Source organism: Rosa rugosa, chromosome 5, assembly GCF_958449725.1.
Source record: "Rosa rugosa chromosome 5, drRosRugo1.1, whole genome shotgun sequence".
Taxonomy (NCBI): domain Eukaryota; kingdom Viridiplantae; phylum Streptophyta; class Magnoliopsida; order Rosales; family Rosaceae; genus Rosa; species Rosa rugosa.
In genome coordinates this window covers 52,307,223-52,326,400 of record NC_084824.1, presented here as the reverse complement: position 1 = coordinate 52,326,400, position 19,178 = coordinate 52,307,223, and the positions used below count along the sequence as shown (strand labels likewise).

General features: G+C 37.9%; 1 protein-coding gene, 1 long non-coding RNA gene and 1 pseudogene across 5 annotated transcripts; 1 reads left to right on the top strand and 2 right to left on the bottom strand.

Moving 5' to 3' along the window:
• Positions 1-9,613: 9,613 nt before the first annotated feature.
• On the top strand, positions 9,614-9,708 carry LOC133713247 (small nucleolar RNA R71; annotated as a pseudogene).
• Positions 9,709-12,590: 2,882 nt separating this feature from the next.
• Positions 12,591-14,967, bottom strand: LOC133710949 (uncharacterized). Of its 2 annotated transcripts, none has more exons than XR_009846972.1 (6): positions 14,661-14,967; positions 14,302-14,387; positions 14,082-14,131; positions 13,209-13,268; positions 12,973-13,044; positions 12,591-12,786 (listed from the first exon to the last, which is right to left on the bottom strand). It is a non-coding gene; the product is annotated as an uncharacterized LOC133710949 (long non-coding RNA). The 2 variants fall into 2 exon arrangements; XR_009846973.1 differs by having other exon boundaries at positions 14,302-14,377.
• Positions 14,968-16,375: 1,408 nt separating this feature from the next.
• LOC133712946 (uncharacterized) lies at positions 16,376-18,974 on the bottom strand. Of its 3 annotated transcripts, XR_009847671.1 has the most exons (4): positions 17,994-18,974; positions 17,851-17,901; positions 17,735-17,768; positions 16,376-17,166 (listed from the first exon to the last, which is right to left on the bottom strand). XR_009847671.1 is itself a non-coding variant. In XM_062139061.1 (2 exons), exons 1-2 carry the CDS (start codon positions 18,389-18,391, stop codon positions 16,509-16,511), a joined length of 1,056 nt encoding a protein of 351 aa, XP_061995045.1. In that variant the 5' UTR covers positions 18,392-18,971; the 3' UTR covers positions 16,382-16,508. The 3 variants fall into 3 exon arrangements, 1 of the variants encoding a protein (XP_061995045.1); XR_009847670.1 differs by having other exon boundaries at positions 17,851-18,974; XM_062139061.1 differs by lacking the exons at positions 17,735-17,768; positions 17,851-17,901 and having other exon boundaries at positions 16,382-17,166; positions 17,994-18,971.
• Between the last annotated feature and the right edge of the window lie 204 nt (positions 18,975-19,178).

The following is a 19,178-nucleotide window of genomic DNA, read 5'->3' as shown; positions in this document are numbered from 1 at the left end:
TGTAAGTATTTTTTGCGATCTAAATAATCGAAATTGAAAATCGATCAGTTTGACATTATCCATCTATTTATAGTGTATTATTAGGTACTGTGTAAAAAAATTAACCCGATCTGTCGTCATTTCGACATTAAATCAAGCGGTCAACCCTTTATATGCTTCTACTTCCCTAAGGGTAGCTTAATCACGAAGAGATAAATTTTCTATAATTTGAACATTAGGTTATATAGCTCATACCCACGAGAGTGTAAGAGCTAACAGATCGAAAAAATAAGTTGCGAGTGAGCGGTAATGAGCATTTTAGTTTTATGTGTATTTAGGGTTTAAGGTTGACCAACTAGATCGAGACCCCAACGGCGACGAAAAAAATTGAAATTTTGACCATTATCATTTCTTTATGTTATGATAATATCTAACGGTCGAATTTTATAAATTATATTTCCTCCATCTTGTTTGTCTTAGAAGGTATACTTCTACAAGTAACTAATATACAAAAACTACATTAGTGGGCATGTAAGTATTTTTTGCGATTTAAATAATCAAAATTGAAAATCGATCAGTTTGACATTATCCATCTATTTATAGTGTATTATTAGGTACTGTGTAAAAAAATTAACCCGATCTGTCGTCATTTCGACATTAAATCAAGCGGTCAACCTTTTATATGCTTCTACTTCCCTAAGGGGAGCTTAATCACAAAGAGATAAATTTTCCAAAATTTTAACATTATGTTATATAGCTCATACCCACGAGAGTGTAAGAGCTGACAGATCGAAAAAATAAGTTACGAGTGAGTGGTTATGAGCATATTAGTTTTATGTTGTATTTAAAGTTTAGGGTTGACCTACTAGATCGAGACCCCAACGACGACGAAAATAGCTGAAATTTTGACCATAACCATTTCTTCTTGTTATGATAACATCCTACGGTCGATTTTGATAAACTCGATTTTGCTCATGGAAGGTATACTTTTCATCACAACTAATAAGTTAGTTATACCACATTAGTAGACATATAAAAATTTTGTGCAATCCAAAAAATCGAAATTGAAAATCGATAAATTTGATATTACCCATCTATTTATAGTATATTAGTAGGCATTGTGTAAAAAAATTAACCCACTCCGCCGTCATTTTGACATGAAATAAACCGGTCAACCCTTTAAAAGCTTCTACTTCCCTAAGGGGAGCCGACCGTTGAGGAGATAAAATTCCTAAAATTTTTACATTATTTGATACAGCTCCTACCCACGAGAGTGTGATAGCTGACAGATCAAAAAAATTAGTTACGAGTGAGCGGTTATGAGCATATTAGCTATATGTGGTATTTAATGTTTAGGGTTGACCTGCTAGATCGAGATCCAAACGACGATGAAAATAGCTGAAATTTTGACCATAACCATTTCTTCTTATCGTGATAACATCCTACGGTCGATTTTGATAAAGTCTATTTCCTACACATAGTTGCTCATGGAATGTATACTTTTCATTACAACTAATAAACCTATTATACCACATTAGTAGACATATAAGAATATTGTGCGATTCAAAAAATTGAAATTGAAATTCGATAAATTTGACATTACCTGTGAGCCCCAGAAAAGTTTATCATGCCTAGTTGAGATAGTTTTTACTTATCGATTTTGGGGTTTAGAAAAGGTGCTCGAGAATATTTTCTAAAATTTTTCACTAGTGAAATCCTCGATTTAAGGATTTAATAATAAAGTACGCGACACGAAGAGTTCGTTGGAATTTTCGGGGAATTTTCAGGACTTTCAAGCTATTTTTGATGATTTTTAGAAGTTTCAAATTAAAGAAAAATATTTTGGAAAAGCAAAGATCAACGTGGCGAGATCCTAGCCATCCAAAAATCCATCTACTGATCACAGCCATCGAATATTATTTGAAAAAGCCTATAAGTAGGCATGTAATCAGATGATCCATCCAGTAGGACTGAGAGAGAGAACCAGAGTTCTCTGACTGACGCGACCCGGAGACCCGCAAAGAGGATCCGACTGGCGCTACTACGTCCGGCCACAGAACAGCGGCGGACCACCGGAATTCGCTTCGCCTCGCCATCATCGTCACGCCTGTGGCCTCTGATTGTCCATGCATTGAACGAAGAAGGAGAATCGAAGACCCGAAGCTCCGAGTCTCCTCCGGCGAGTTTCAACAAATTCCGGGGACTCCGGTCACCGATTAAGCTGCATGAGTTTTCCTACCACATGCTCTCGTCAATCTCTATACGTTAGACCAATTATTTTTTTCAATTCGAACGATTTTGACTGATTGGGTTTCTGGGTTACCTTCTGCTCTGCCGTGTTCTTCAACGCCGGCAACTTCTCCGGCCTTTCTGGGCTTCGTTTCTTGCTCGGCTGCACTCATAGGCTAACAATCGAAAAGCTTTCTGGTTGTTGGCATCACACTCACCAGTTCACCTTCGGCAGTGACACTGGGAAATTGGGTTTTCGTCATCAGGCTTGTCCTGGGAACTGAGTTGGGTTGATTAAAGTTGATTTCCGATTTTGAAGGTAGTTCTTGTGTTAGTGATCAGAAGTTATGGAACTGAGTTTGGTTTGATATGGTGAAATTGAAGACTCTGTTATCGAATTGGTTATGTTGTCTTGTTTATGGTGTTTTAAGTTGTTGCAAGTAAATCTGGGAATTGATATTTGAATTGAGATTGTGGACTGAAATTGGCTGCATGTGTTGCTTGTGCTTACGGTGAATTTGCGTTTATGAGAATGGTGAATTGGATTGGAATGGGTTGCTCGTATGAAGTTGAATCGGGTTCTGTAAACTTGAAGTTTTGTCATGATAATGGTTGTGAAGTTGTTGATATGTAATCGGGTTCTGTAAACTCGAAATTGTGGGTTTCCGGCAATTTGCTGATCGGGTTCTGAAAGAGAGAATTGCTTTTGGAACTGGGCTTGTGGTTTAAGAATTTGCTGATCGATTACAGAGGAATTGGCTATGGCTGAAGCTCTCTATCTTTATATCTCCACTGTATTTATTCTGCATAAAGGTTCAAACTTGAAAGCAGAGGAGGATTGATTCTCAGTACCCAATCGCATTACGATTTTAGAAGCCATGGAAGTGAAACTTTGTGACAAATGAACTCACCAACAACAAGAGCGAAACGATGACGACGACCTCCGGTGACGGAGATGGAGGTGGGTTTTCAGATCAGAGGGAGTAATTTATTCTCCTTGTTTCGGAGCTCTGATGGTCTTTGCCTAACTCTTTGGGATCTCGAAGTGAGAATGGGATTGAGAATTGAGCGCAGAAAGAGATGGACAAGGCACGTGACTACCATTCTGTGGGAATTGTCTTAAACGCCCTCAAGAAATTACTGTGACGGAGTCAGTTTTAAATGATCACGGTAGTTAAGTAGGCAATTACATCAATGACCTTTGACTTCAAAACGTGTGGACATGATTGAACCACGACTGCTGGGCCCACGAGGGCGCACCCTACGTAGGGCGTATTCCAGCCGCTCCCAGCAATGAGTTAATAATTTATACTTTGTACTTGTTTCTAAATGATGCAGGTTGACTTCATGAAAATACCATTTCCTGAAAATACGTTTGATGCGGTATATGCAATTGAAGCTACCTGCCATGCACCAGATGCAGTAAGTTGCCTTTTTAGTAGCTAGGAGACTTCCAACTAATTTAAATGTCAAAAGCAAACACTCAGGGGTACATTCAGATGCGTCTGTTGGCTTAATGTTTGGTTCTTTCTGTGCGGTATGGATGTTACAAAGAGATTTATAGAGTACTAAAACGTGGTCAATGTTTTGCTGTATATGAGTGGTGCATGACTGATTCATTTGATCCCAATAACGTAGAACATAAAAAAAATTAAGGAATGGACTGGATGCATAAATCTAGGTGTTGATGTAATATTTAAATTACTTCTGAATGGATTTTAGATTTTGAGTACACACACATGAACATAATTTTATTGATACAGGCAGAGATTGAGATTGGTGATGGCCTCCCGGACATCAGATTGACAGTAAAGTGCCTTGAAGCTTTGAAACAAACAGGTTTTGAGGTCAGTTGAGAAGTATTTCATTCTTTCTGAAATCATATAACATGTGAGCAATTTTTTTATTTAATTTTATTTGCTTCTTTTTCCTTGTAAAGGTGATTCTTCTATCTATATTGGATGATCTGCATTTTTTTTTTCTCATTTGCACCTTAAATTGTTCAACTCATGCAATTATTGCTACTCAATTATGACGTCCAGTTGTGAATATTAGTTGCTTAGATCAAAGTAGTTGCGGTTGATACCCTGTTCTTTTTCCGTGACGACAATTGGAGCCATAACTTCAATTGATAATGTTGGGTATCTTCTATATGTAGTGTGCAAATCGTGTCGTATAGCGAGCTCACTTATTATACAGAATCCCCAGATTCACAAAGTTAGGTATTTCAGGTTAGTGATTACATGCAATTGTATCTGAAACACTAGAAATAAGTTAATCCTTAAGTCAATTATTATGTAATTAATTTATTTTTATTTATTTTGTAATAAATAAGCTGAGTTGCGGAAACGAGATAGAATAGCGCAAAAATGATGAAGATTTGAGCTTTCGACAAAAAGACGAAATTATGGATACCTTATTAGCCAAAGCTTAATTGTTTAATTGCATATATAATTGAGACTTTGGTTAATTAACCAACAGTGGAGGACAGCAACCCAAAGAAAGTATGGGTTAATTGCCCATTGATTAATTGATCACTTGACACGTGGCGTGGCAATTTCACTTTCCTTTTCATTCACCACCATGTGACATTCATTACCAGCCAAACCCTCATCTCTTCTCCTTGGTATATATATTGATGCATCATTCTCTTTAGGGGAGAGAACCAGCAGCGCCGCACCAAAAACAGGGTAGCCCTTTGGGCTGCTCTCATTCCTCTCCTCCTTCTCTATTTTTCAGATTTTTGTTAGTTTTATTTTAGAGAATTGAAGAATTACTCACCTAAAACTTCAAGGATTCATCAAAGACCTCTACCTCTACAAGATTCAAGACTTGGGTAATTGTGGGAGTTGTAATTCAAGACTAGTCATGCTAGCTTTTTAGCTATTTGTGATTATTCTTGTTTTCTTCTACACTTCTATACTCTTTTCCCTTTGAATTTTGTATCTTTGATGTTCATAATTATAGGTTGTGAGTAATTTTCTTGTTAGGGGTTAGGGTTGTGTCCCTAACCCAAATTTTGTCCAAAAGATGTTTAATTTAATGTAATGATGCAACTTTCATATGATGGATGCTTATTTAAATTATTGTTGGGTTAAAATGCATGTCTAGGAGCCTAGTAAACTCTAGGGTGTGTATTTTGAGCATGTCTACGACAGAGTTAGAGGCTTGACCCCCTAAAAACCTTCAATTTCGTATTCGAGGGGTTATAAGCATGGTGATTTACACCCGTTGCGTGATTGCTCGGGCAGATCGCTTAGTAGTCTAATTTCTCGATCTCTAGGCCTATTGATGTGAATTAGTGACCCTTGAACCGGCTCTAATTCATGTCAAGTGAGTTCCTACGGCCTTTGAACCGGAGTAGGAATACAATGAAAGGGAATTTCGGTCCTTGAGCCTTGAACCGCCTTGGATACGACTCCCGCCAAAGTAGGAAATTTGCATCTATATTATATTAGCTTCTGACATATAGAATTTGGGTGAAGGAACCTCCCTAACACCCGACATTCCCATTTATTTGGTTAAACTTTTATTAATTTCTTTGCATTTTTATTAGTTGCTTTACATTTTATTACTTTTTGTTAACCTAAAATTAACTCTCAGAATATTGAACTCCTACACATTGTAAATAATCATCACCTACTCTTAGTTTTGATTAGGCTTTGGTGAAAATCAAAGCCGAGCATTGCTAAAGCTTGGTGTCTTAGATTAGTATTTTTATTCACTTTATTTTCCTTTATTTGCTTAGTGACTTTAGTTCCGACTACCCAAGGGTTGTGGGTTAGCCACTAATCCCCGTGGTACGATAATTTTGGGCTTAATACTTCCCTATCTTAACACGATTCGTATGCTTCCAATAGTACATGCATCAAGTCAGTTAGTTTTGTCCAATATTTTATTAGCAAATGCACATTGCTATACTGCTCACTATACATTGTAAAAACCAAGAGCGGCATGGAACGGATGAATATACCTTTACTATTGCAGGTAGTAAGCAGATGTATAATGTACTTTGTATAGTTTGGTAATAGTAACCTGATCAACTAACTTCCTTCACTACGCAAGGAAGCAATATTTTGGTAATGTCTAATTTTACTTGCATGGTTTTAATTTTAGGTGGGCATTCTATGTTGTGGATGTCATTCTAGAGCAGCTTGCTGGGTTTCTGCTATCCATATCTCTCTATTGAGAGAGTCATGGTACTTTGACGCGATGAAGACTAGGCTCAAACACTGGTTAGAACTGTTAAGGCTTTTGTTATAGAACTCTTTAGTTAAGAAAAAGCAATGTGGTTATGGTGAAATGACCCGCAGATTTTTGTCTTAGCGCGTTAGGTATATGATTGAGATAAGATGGTGTTTTTTGATTCTCTCAATCATAATGTCAATGTTAGGTTTAGAATTGTGGAATTGATAGATTGTATTTTGGATGATAGATGCAATAAAATAATTGGATTCATTTTGTTGGCTGATTTTAGTCCAATTTTATGGCTTTGATGAAATGATGATGAAATGGTTGAAAAGCAACATATGCAGGTTTCACAATATGTAACTGTCATTGTGTTTTGAATCAGACAACAGAAACATCAACTAAGCTTCAATATTGGTTCAATCAAATGACAGAAACAAGTAAAACTCTGTCATGTTAAATTAACTACATCGACCGATATTTTGTTAAACTCGTCGATGAAGTGGATTCCCAACAACATTAATATGTAGTAGTAATATGTTTCAGACGACAGATAGTCCCTAACTTTTCAATATTGGGTACTTCAGGCGACAGTACCTTAAACTGAATCTGTTGTCTGAGTGCATAATCAACGACGGAGAATATCTGTCGTCTGAGTGGCTTAGAGACGGCAGCCACCTAGACAACATATTTTTATTTCATCAGACGACATATCATATCTGTCGAATGAAGGCTTTTTTGACATAGTGAATGAGCTCCATCATCCATATCCAATACCACCAAATCTGCCGACAAGTAGAACTTGTCAACTTTGATTAATACATCTTCACCAACGCCCATAGCTCTAATAATGCTCCGGTCCGTAAGTTGTAAGTATATAGGAGTAGCTTTAATAGGGCCTAGATCAAGTTTCCGGAAAGTCTCAAAAGAAATATGTTAACACTTGAACCAAGGTCCATCAAAGCTCTATCGAAAGTTTTCTCACCAATAGTGCATGAGATATTGAAGCTCCCCGGATCCTTAAGTTTTGGAGGGATCTGTCCTTGCAAGATAGCACTAACCTCCTCACAAATTTCAAACCGCTCATCATTCTTTATCTTCCTCTTATGGGTGCACAAGTCCTTTAGAAATTTGCATAAACCGGCTTTTGTCGAATAAGCTCAATCAAAGGTATATTGACATTGATATTCTTCAAGATATCATGCACTTTAGACATTAAACCAACTTTCTTCTTCTTCCCACCCTTCTTCACATTTTCTTTTCTTGGCACATTAGGGTAAGGAAGTTGAGGTTCTGGTGTGCTCAAATCAGGAGGTGGATCAAAGGTGAGACTCCTGGTGGTGCCTCTAAGAGTAGTCACGGTCCCACTAGGGTTTTTAGCCCTCAAGGCCTCTCCTAATGATGAATAGACCGGACCACTTCTATCACTAGATCTACCATGAACATGTAGGTCTTCCTCCTTATTCCTCCCCTCCTTTTCTCTTGAAGTAGATGGCTCAAACTCATTAGGAGTGGGTCTAATGGCATTAAGAACCTTCCTAGAGGTGTCATTGGCCTTAGATGGGTCCCTAGCGTTCATGGCCTCACCATCTAATCTAGGGGCCGAGATATCCTCATCCCTAGGAGTGTTATTTCTCAACAAAGCTCTTTCCTTGCCACTATCAATCAAACCATACTTACTTATTGCATCATTTTCAATGGACAAGAAACCATAATCACTATCAGGAATAGCCCCTCCGGAGGGTACATCTTCTTCCCCTCTGGCTACCTTATCCACCCTTTATTTCTTCCTTTTGCATTCAAAGTCACATCACCCACTCCATATTTACCGGAAGGTACATTTTCTTCCCTTCCGGTCCCATCCTCCCTATAATAAAAAGAATCATGATGTGTATACAATTGATCATCAACAACACGGCGAAGAGGTACATTTTCTTCCCTCTTGGTCCCATATGAACGCAAATCATCATCATGCACAAATAAAGGATTTGAATGGAAACTAGAAGATGAGGGCATGTAAACATGATTATCATATACCTTTCCTGAACGTAAAGTGGTTATGGCATTACATTCATGGACTTTTCCTCTTGGGTTTGGCCCCGGTTGTGAAGGTAGGGCTCCTTGTGGACGTGCTTCAAGCTCTTTTTCCATTTGACCCAATTGAACCTCTAACTTTCCCACACATTGTGCAAGTGAACTTTGACCTTGAGCGAGAATACTAAGAGTTTGATTGGTCTTCGCTTGGCTTTGTGTAAGAGAAGTATGACTTTGAGATAGGGTGGCCAATATATCATCCATATGAGACTTCTTTGGCTCCAGTTATGGTGCTTGCCTATTTTGAAATCCGGGAGGAGCATTTTGTGTAGGATTGACACCTCCAAATGATTGGGAATTTTGACCAAACCCTTGAGTAAGCATGTGTAGCACCAAAAGATGGCCCTTGGCCTTGAGAATTGTGACTAGATGCTTGCTGCCCATAATGATTTTGTCCACCAAATTGTGTGTTCCCATGGCCGTGGGGACCAAAAGATGAAGAATTAGGGCCTTGATTTCCTCCATATGAGTGAGAACCACCTTGGTGTGCATTAGAGGACCCTCCACCATCTCTCCATGAGAAATTTGGGTGATTACGCCAACCCGGATTATATATAGTGGAATAAGGGTCATTTCGTGGTGGCCTTTGATAAGAACTAACCGCTTTAACTTGCTCCTCAACAAATTCCGGAAATTGTGAAGCCAAGTGACAATCATGAGGAGAATGATGAAGGACTCACAAATCAAGCAAAGATATGAAGAACTAACACTCTTGACATGTGAAGAAGAAGTACCATTACCCTTTTGTGCTTGAAGAAGCATCTCAAATTTCTTGTCAATCTTTGCTTCAAGCCTTTCAAGCTTAGAACTCATAACTCCATCATCTCTATAAACATGAGAAACATAATATACACCTCTACCATGAGGCTCCATAGAATCATCACTGCCTCTAGTACCATATGCATGTGAATCACGACCTCTACATGTAGTGTGGTCATCTCTACCTCCTCTTCTCCTTTGATGATTATCCCATTGACCGGATTGTGTAGCCACTTCCTCACAAATATCCCAAGCGGCATTGGGACATTTCTTTAGAAAATTTCCACCCGATGCATTATCCAACCTTCTTCTATCATCAATAATCAACCCATTGTAGAAAGACTCACAAAGAAGCCACTTTGTAAGTCCATGATGAGGGCAACCTAACTCAATATCCTTGAAGCACTCCCATGCATCATAAAAAGTCTCATTATCCTCTTGAAAGAACTTGGTGAAGCTATCCCGCATATAAGTAGTCCGATGATGTGGATAATAAGCATTCAAGAAGACTCTTCGCATATCGGCCCTAGAGAGAATGGATCTTGGCTTAAGCTTATGAAACCATGTGCGTGCTTGATCTTTCAAAGAAAATGAGAATAATCGAAGCTTTAAACCCTCCAAAGTTAATCCTCCCAAGTGCATAGTGGAACATATGGCATCAAACTCAATTATATGATCATACGGCCTCTCACTAGCCATGCCATGGAAAGTAGGTAGAATAGACAATGAAAAATAAAAAGTACTATTAAAATGAGTAAACTAACCAAAGAAGTGAAAAATCAAAATGGAAAATAAACAACTAGACAAAGAAACAAGAGATGTAAATAAAAATAACGATAAAAGTATGCTAAAAGTTACCCAAAATGCCAATTACCAAGGGATTAAGATCCGAAGACCCTAATCCCCAGCAACGGCGCCATTGACTTGATTCATAAACTCTCGCAAGCGTACGAATCATTGTCAAGTAAGGGAAGTATTAAAACCTTGATTATCGTACCTCGGGGATTAGGCGTTGGACCTAATCGAGGTAATTGGCGGTAGGATACGAAAATCACACAAAAAAAATATAAAATAAAAGAAAATATTCACAATAAAGGCACCAGGCCTCGGCAATGTTCGGCTCAGCTCACACTAAACCTAATCAAAGCCACTAACTTGTAGCCCAAATGAGTTATCCATAATGGAAAGTAGAATTTTGTTCGGAAGTTTTAAATTGAGAATTAACTAAATTAAATGCAAACTAAAATAAAAGCAAACAACTAATTATCAAGCAAGAATTAAAATTGGAATTCAAACTAATGGAAACATGGGAGTGTCGGGTGATTTACACTAACTATCTTGTAAACATCGATATCAATTTCACAAATACATGCATTTCCTATATGTGTCGAGCCCCGTATCTAGTACCGGTTAAGGCTACTAAACCGATTATCCTTTCGGTGTATTGACTATGCCTGTTAAGACCACAATCAACTTTCTAATTTGGGCATTACGCCAGTTAATGCCGCAATATCCAAAATTAGAGGCCTAGAGAGCAAGATAATAGAGACCCAAGCAAGCTTAGCTACAATTAAGCTAGCTAATTGTCACCACACTTAAATCTTAGATGCCACAAGACTAATAAGTTATCAATTTATCAATCTATTCATCACAATTGCCCACAACATAATTTCAAAGGGTGATAAAGCCTAGAAACTTGTTTCTAAGGACCAATAAATTCGGATTTAAAGCATATACAATGGAAATTACACTTATTTCATTTAAAGCATCAATATTTACACAAGATGAGTTAGAGCTTCACTACCCTAACTCCCAAAATTGAACTACTCACAACCCATTATCAAATACATAAGAAATTATGAGTAATGATAGAGGAGAGAGAGAGCACAAGCTAAGCTCACAAAGTGAGGTGGGTCGTGCGCCGCTGTCCATCTCACTCTCAAAGTGATCTGTATATATACATATATATATATATATATATATATATATATATATATATATCCTATCCAGAGCGGAGCTCCGCTTTGAAATTAACGTGTGAAGTACGAGATTTTGGTCACTTTTCGGTCATACATCCACATCTCGACCGTTCAGTTTTTAGGTACTAGTGTATAGATCATCTCTGCAAATTTTCAGCCAAAATGATGATCGTTAAGGCATTGATAACTGCCTTAAAGCTAGTACAGTTCAGGTTGACAGATTCAGTCCGTCCATTGGTTTAAGCGAGTTAGATACCTAAACGATCATCAATTTGGCTGAAAATTTGCAGAGATGATCTATACACTAGTACCTAGAAACTAAACGGTCAAGATGTGGATATGCGACCGAAAAGTGACCCAAAACTCGAACTTCACACGTTAATTTCAAAGCGAAGCTCCGCTCTGCATAAAATATATATATATATATGATCCTCAGCGTGGGTAGGGTAGGTAAATATATGAAACGGTGCCGTGTGGTGTATGTTGCGACAGAAAGAGAATCAAGGATGAGAAAGGAGAGAGTCAAATGGGGGGTCAGCTAAGAATTCATAAAAAAAATAATAAGCAAGAAAAGGTGGACACGGCACGTGGGTGGTGGTGGCTTGGTTTTGGTTTAATTAACAAAACGTGCAGCATTCATCATTTGTTCCTTTTTTTTTTCTTTCTTTGTTTGCGTTGACCACAGTTGACCGATCTTCACTATTTCGTCTTTTTGTCAAAAAAATTCAATTCGCTCTAATTTACACTATTTTACCTCGTTTTCTCAATTCCGCTTGTTTACTACAAAATAAAATAAAAATAGATTAATTACATAATAATTGACATGAGGATTGGATTAATTCTAGCGTTTTAGATATAATTACACGTATATAAATGCGTGCAATCAGATACTTTGACACAATTCAATAATTTGATCATCGACACTCAAAATTCGTCTTATGAGTATCTTCTGAATTATGGTTATCGTTGTGAGACGCCTCAACGTCAGAACCTATTCCTGAGAATATAAAGCTCTATGAAAATTACACTAGTGTACATGAGACGTAGGATACACTACAAAAAAACAAGTTTTTTGCGACACCGAGAAAGCGTCGGCAAAAAACCAAAAAATGTCGTAAATGCTCTTTTGCGACGGACTTGCGACGCTTGTTAACGCGTCAAGTCGCAAATACTTTTTGGTTATATACAACGGGTAATGAGATGTCGCAAATAGCTTTTGCGACGAACTTACGACGCTTGTTGGATTGTCGCATAAAGTGACGTCGTAATCAACTTTGGTTAAAAACGACGCACAATGAAACGTCATAAATAATGTGTGAGTTTTTGCAACGCTTTTTCTCCCGTCGCAAATGCTATAACAGGTGAATAAAAAAAATTACGACAACCATAGACTGTCGCAACTGAGTTTCTGGACTCTCAATTATATAATAAGGCTATTATATAATACCATTCACTTAAAATAAACATCATAGAATGCAAGTTTTTATACAAAAGTATAGTCTAAGATCATCAATATAACCCTTCAGACATGTACAGTTTATAATCTTGTAATCAAAGCCTGCAAACATACAAATAGATTTGATTAGTATTGCCAAGTAACAAGTTTATCCTACTTATTATTGTTATACAAAGTTACAAATCTCTGCTGGTTCAATTTCACAAGCATATCCCACAATTGAAAAGTAGCTAGAACTATCAGAAACTTAAATAACAATGTTTTTAAGCATTAGGAAAGAAACTATACCAGCAATACTTGAAGGGATTAGGAAAGCCAAGAACTCAGAAAATTTTCTTAATCATTGAGAATAATCTGAACCTGCAACAAATAATTTCATGAGTCAATACTAATATGTATGATAATGATGATATAAGACAATAGGTTCTTCAAATCTCAAGTCAATACACGCACAACCCTATGCTTATTAATCAAAAACTTTAATTTAGCTACCTTTTCTATTAGCACTGGTCTATAGAAGTTACCTTTGCTATTTTTGCAGCCTTTATCTTATTATCAGATACATCAGCATCTCTAATAATGTTCTGCACATACAACAATTTACTTCAATCAACTTCCAAGTTACAGAATTTGAAGAGCACTTTGACCAAGCTGTTTCACAAATGAACAATAAAGCTAATGGTTACAATAGCGTTACATACATATATGTCACTAGTAATGGACATTGAAAAGTCAATAATAACAAAACACAACCAATTGTTGCTTAAGATATAAACAATTTGCTCTACATGACAAAATCTGCACAACACCCGCAATATACTTTTATGAAGGTGTTTACATATTTGCTCTTCATGTGGACATATTCACTCATTCACATTGACAAGGAGTTAATAAATAGAATTGAGTAAAAACCAATCAAGTTTAAAAGTGCCGAGAACTAACACTTACAATTGCTCAAGAAGACTCTAAGAAGCATAGGAAAGCATTGAAGGGTTCATAACACTTATCTTTGCCATGAATGCATTTTTAAAAAAATATATGCAGAGACAACTACACTTTTAGCAAATGAGAGAAAATAGTTTGTCAAATAAAAAAGTACAATTTATACCAAACATAGATCAAAAGGCCGGTGCTTTGAGCTGAATCTACGTCCAATTCAACAAACAATCAAAAAGAGAAGGAAAGTAAACCTTTGTCCCTTGACCATGATCAGCATGTACACTATAGCGTAACAACAATATTCAAGTAGAAATAAAGTTAAATTAAATAAACTGAACAAGATGAAATAGATAAAAAAAATCCTGGACATATATGGTATTGCTAAGTAGTCATCATCCAACTAAGTCTAAACTAGATTTTTTATTACCTACATGAGAAGAAATTCGAGTTTTGTTTACCTCTAAACAAGATTTCACCATTGTACACAAGGTGTGAATTATAGCTCTTCCTGATGAGTAAGAAGCAAAACAGTGTTTATCAGACAAATGGTTGGTTTCATAAGAATGGTCAAATTAGAACATGTCAAGGGATGCTACGGAATAACGTAAATAGCTGAAACTAAAATCATTTAAGAGAGCAAATCTGCAAAAGCTCTACCAAAATTTAGGGATGAGATACCTGAAAGAAAAGTGCACCTCTTTCACATATCAAGTTACAATTGGCAGTGTTCCAATTGGAATATTCATTGACATACCTGTAGTGTTCTTCACAAAAAGACAACATATAATAAAAACCAAGATAAAAAGCAAAAAAAAGGTCAATGGAATTAGGAACCAAAATTTACGCAGACTAGAAATTGGCATAGACTATAGAGTTAGTGGTTTAACCAACACTCATTTGAATCAATGGTCCTAGTTTGATACATATTTTCATCAGCATTTTATACAAGTAACTGAAACTGCAAGCCCCTTTGAAAAATAGCATGACTAAAATTATAATTCATCAGAGATTCTTCAGAGTCAGAGAAAAAGACTAACCCACGATAGAGGACAATCAAAAGAAGTGAATACCATATCCGGTTGAACAGAATCATCAATTGAAGTTCCATAAAGGCAATTGCATATGAGATCGATGTTTATTGGTGGATTCTCTTCTATAACCAGAAAACACAGCAAACGCACACAAACAATTCAAGATCTAGAGCTCCACTGAAAAAATAACCTCCAGCCAATCGTTCAGAGTTCCTACTCTCCCACCCCAATCATAATCTAGCAGCCATCGAATGACCATGAAACTGTTTCCTTTGAAACCCTATTAGAGAAACGCCGCCCATTTTCCTTTGAGTGGAAATCGTGTATTCATGTAATAGTAAAAGGTAAAGTTAAAAAAGAAAAAGAAATAATATTTAAAATAAACCCTGGACTACATAATTATGTGCGACGGATTTAACTGTGGGTCGCAATTAGATATAGCGGCAAGGCTTAGCGCGCAAAATTTTAGTAATTGCATAGATTTTAATAATTTTTACTACGGCCGTGTTATTATGTCGCAAGTTAGATGTCGCAAAAGGCTTATATTTTTGTAGTGATAGAAACTCCATCATGATTGATGATGTATTCGCGCATTTCATAGCGCATGAGTTGGTTGAGTCCAATGATATCGAACCACGCCCCGTTGATGAATGAATGCCAACGTAGAGAAAATTGACCTAAATGGAAAGATGTGATCCAGGTTAAGTTTGATTCTCTAACGAAGAAGAAGGTTTTCAAGCCAGTGATGCCGACACCTCCTAACATAAAACCTATTGATTAATGGGTCTTCGTTAGAAAGCGTGATGAGAAAAAGAGATGGTAATCTCGCCTTATAGCGCAGGGCTTCTCACAAAACGTCCCTGAGTCGACTATGATGAGACATATTATCTCGTAATGGACGTCATTGCACTCCACTATCTTGTCAATTTGGTAGTTTCCATCTAACTGAACATGCAGCTTACAAATGTGGTCACTTCGTATCTCATGCTGAACTTCATTTACCCAAGTCAAGTGGCTCTAGACCACGGAATGCGTTTACAATGAGGTTGAAAACGCTCATTAAAGTGACTATTTGATTGGGAAGGGATATCTCACGCATTTCCATAACAAGTTTCGGATTCCATCGCGGTTCATGTTGGACATGATCTTCATTAGAAGCCCTTAAAGAATTAAGGGAAACTGCTGAACACTTGAAATCCGATTTTGAGATGAAGGATATTGGGAGAACACGATTATGTCTCGATATAGAACTTGAGCATCGTGTTGATAGATGCTTAGGCATTTTGACAAGGTCAAGTCTTCAAGCACCCCCATGATCGTCCGTAGTCTTGATCCTGAAAAGGGTCTTCTTCGTCTAAAGGATGATGACGAAGATGTGCTCGAGGCAGAAGTGCCTTACTTAATTACAATAGGCGCATTATTGTACTTACCTCAATGCATAAGATCGGACAATCTCATTTGCTGTGAACTTGTTAGCTAGATATCCAATCAATGTACGATTATGTTTCCATATACAACTCTATCTCTATACTTGTAATCCTCTATATAAATAGGCCCCTATTATCAATGAAAGCGCGACTCAATTCTTTTCCGATTTCAGTTTTCCTAAACAACTACAACAAAAGACAAACAATTACTACAAACAACCTATTTTCGGCAAATAAAGAGTCTAATAGCTCTATCCAAAAAAAAAGAGAGTCTAATAGCTGCACCTTAAAATATTGAATATAAAATCTTGCATGTGTAAAAGAAATTGAATATAAAATCTTGCATGTGTTATTAACTTATTCCAGCGGGAACTAGACTACCTCCCGTTTAACTGGCTTTTTGAGTCGGCATACAGGACAAGTGCTTTTAGTTTCCAGCCACTTGGCAATGCAATGTCCGTGAAAATAATGTAAGCAGGGCAAAACTAGTAACCAATTTATTTTCATCATCAAGGTGGAGGAAGATGTCGTCCTCCATGCAAATTGGACATTCTGACATCCTGTTGCAGCAGCGCCGACCACGATCAACAATCTTTTTAAAGGAGTCCGTTATAACCCAATCAACGTAATCATCAAGGTCAGCAGTGCTGCCAGATATCAACACCTTCACGTCCCTTATGGCAACATCTATGCCCATCAGGGGTTGGGGGAGGGCGGTGGCCACTTGAACTGCCTTGAATATTCTTTGAATGATAGCCGACTGGTGTTCCTCTAGGATACCAAACTCGCTAAGTTTCTCACGCACCATGGCGGCCTCTTCAACCTCATTGTTGTTACAAGGGTTGATCCAAACCTTTGATTCAGATAAGAGCTCTGGTAAAGTATATTTACTATCAAATTCCCTACCACCAAAAAATTTGAAGACTGCAAGTTGGGTCAAGAACCTTAATCTGACAGGGAAGCCCTTGTAGCATCTCGGGTAGGGTTTCTTGTCCACAACTTTCTGCCATACACTACAGAAAACAAATCGCTTATCCGCCACCATCCTTGCTTTTGCTTCTATGCTTGCGTCCATGCTTGAATAACTGTATCAAGGGTGAACAGATGGATCATATATATGCAGCTAATCTCAATCTCAGATGCGGAGTAAAATCCTATCTCTACAAGAATTAGGAGAATGCAAAACAAATATAAGTTTATATGATGTGGGACAGCCCCAAATTCCAAGTTGAAAACAAATGTAAGTTCATATGATGTGGGACAAACCCACTATTTCAGTCACTCTCTACATCAAACAGCCAAGTTTATTACATTCGTTGACCTATCAATGATGATACAACTTGGATAAAGGTATAACCAAAGCTGAAGAATAAAACTAAACCAAAATGCATAGATATACATATACCCTTCCTTTGCATTTAAGTTACAAATAATTACAAATCCCACATAAACTCACGTTCTCAATGATCAAGTTTTATAATTGAAAATGAAATTGCACTGAGGCACTAAGCCACTGACTGAGGCTACAAAAAGTTGTTACAAAAACTGATGAACTGATCAAGTCTTCATCAATTCACAAAAAGTTGTTATCTTTGATACAAAAACTGAAGCATGGTTTGATTTAACACCAGCAAAGTTTCCTTCATCTCTTACTAATATGAAGATCCATGGCAACCAAAGAAAGAACCTGCATAAAATCATATAAATAATTTAGCTACCGGACACATTTCATTTCAACAACATAAGCATACAAATACACAGTTGCACACCATTGCCGCATCTTCATGAAAGTTGGGAGTCTTCTTCTTCCTTCTCTCTCTCTCTCAACCCAACCAGAAAACCACAAACATCACTTAAACATTCAAATTTCAACTGTAACTATGTAAAAACAGCAGTACCAGTATTATCTTACCATGTATCGAAGAAGCAAATGTCGATGAATGGTTCGGACTGGAGGAGGAGGGCCGGAGGCCGAGTGTTTAGCTGTGAGGTTTGGAGATGGCGGCGATCTTCAGCTAGACTATGGCTGTCAGTGGTTTGACCCCTTCTTGCTCGTACATGAATATAGTCCTTGAGCGGCTCCGGTGGCTTCGAACCAGTCTTGCATGGTTTCTCATCCGAAATATCACTAGCTTCAGCTAGAGAAGGCGACATCGACGCTGGAGAAGGCGGAGGCGGCACGACGCTGGAGGAGGCGGAAGAGGCATCGATGCTGGAGACTGAGACCACATCGATGCTGGAGACCGAGACCACATCGATGCTGGAGAAGACGAAGGCTGGAGGAGGCGGAGGCTGGAGAAGACGGAGCATGGACACTCGAGTTTTGAGAAGAAGAGAGCGACGGCCTCCATTTGTCGAACTATCGAAGAGAGTCAAGAGATGAAGACGCTGTGTTGCCCTAGAGTCCTAGACACGCCTAGGTTTTAAGCCTTGGACTTGGACTGACTTGGGAAGAAATGGGCCATTGGGCCTCAGACATTAATAGGTTATTTGGGTAATTGGGTTTATACCCATTTTCTAATATAACACATATACAGATTTTAAATTTTATTTCTATGTAATAGAAAATAATCAGAATAATATATAAATTTTAGGGCCAGACCGGGTAAGGCTTTTAGGGCCGGGCCGGGCCAGGCTGTAGGGTAGGGCCGTGCTTCATTTGCATGACCCTTACCCTACCCTATTTGAGAAAGGGTATGGCCGGCCCGCCCTAATGCAAGGGCCGGGTCGGGCTTAGGGCCGGAGGGCTATTTGATGAGGCCTACTTCAACATCCCTCTAACCAGAACATCAACAGAAAGGCAAAATCTTGAAACTATAAAAACTAAAAGCCATGAACTCATGACCCAGATCTGACCCGGCAAGTTCACCTCTCAAAAAAAAAAAAAAAAAAAAAGGGATGGTAGACCAAAGTCTATTCCTAGACATAGCCATGAACTCATGACCCAGATCTGACCCGGCAAGTTCACCTCTCAAAAAAAAAAAAAAAAAAAAAGGGATGGTAGACCAAAGTCTATTCCTAGACATAGCTTAATCAACATTTCCTCCTAACGCAAATATTTTGTTGGCTTGAGCTATTGAAGTCGGGACCGCTAGTT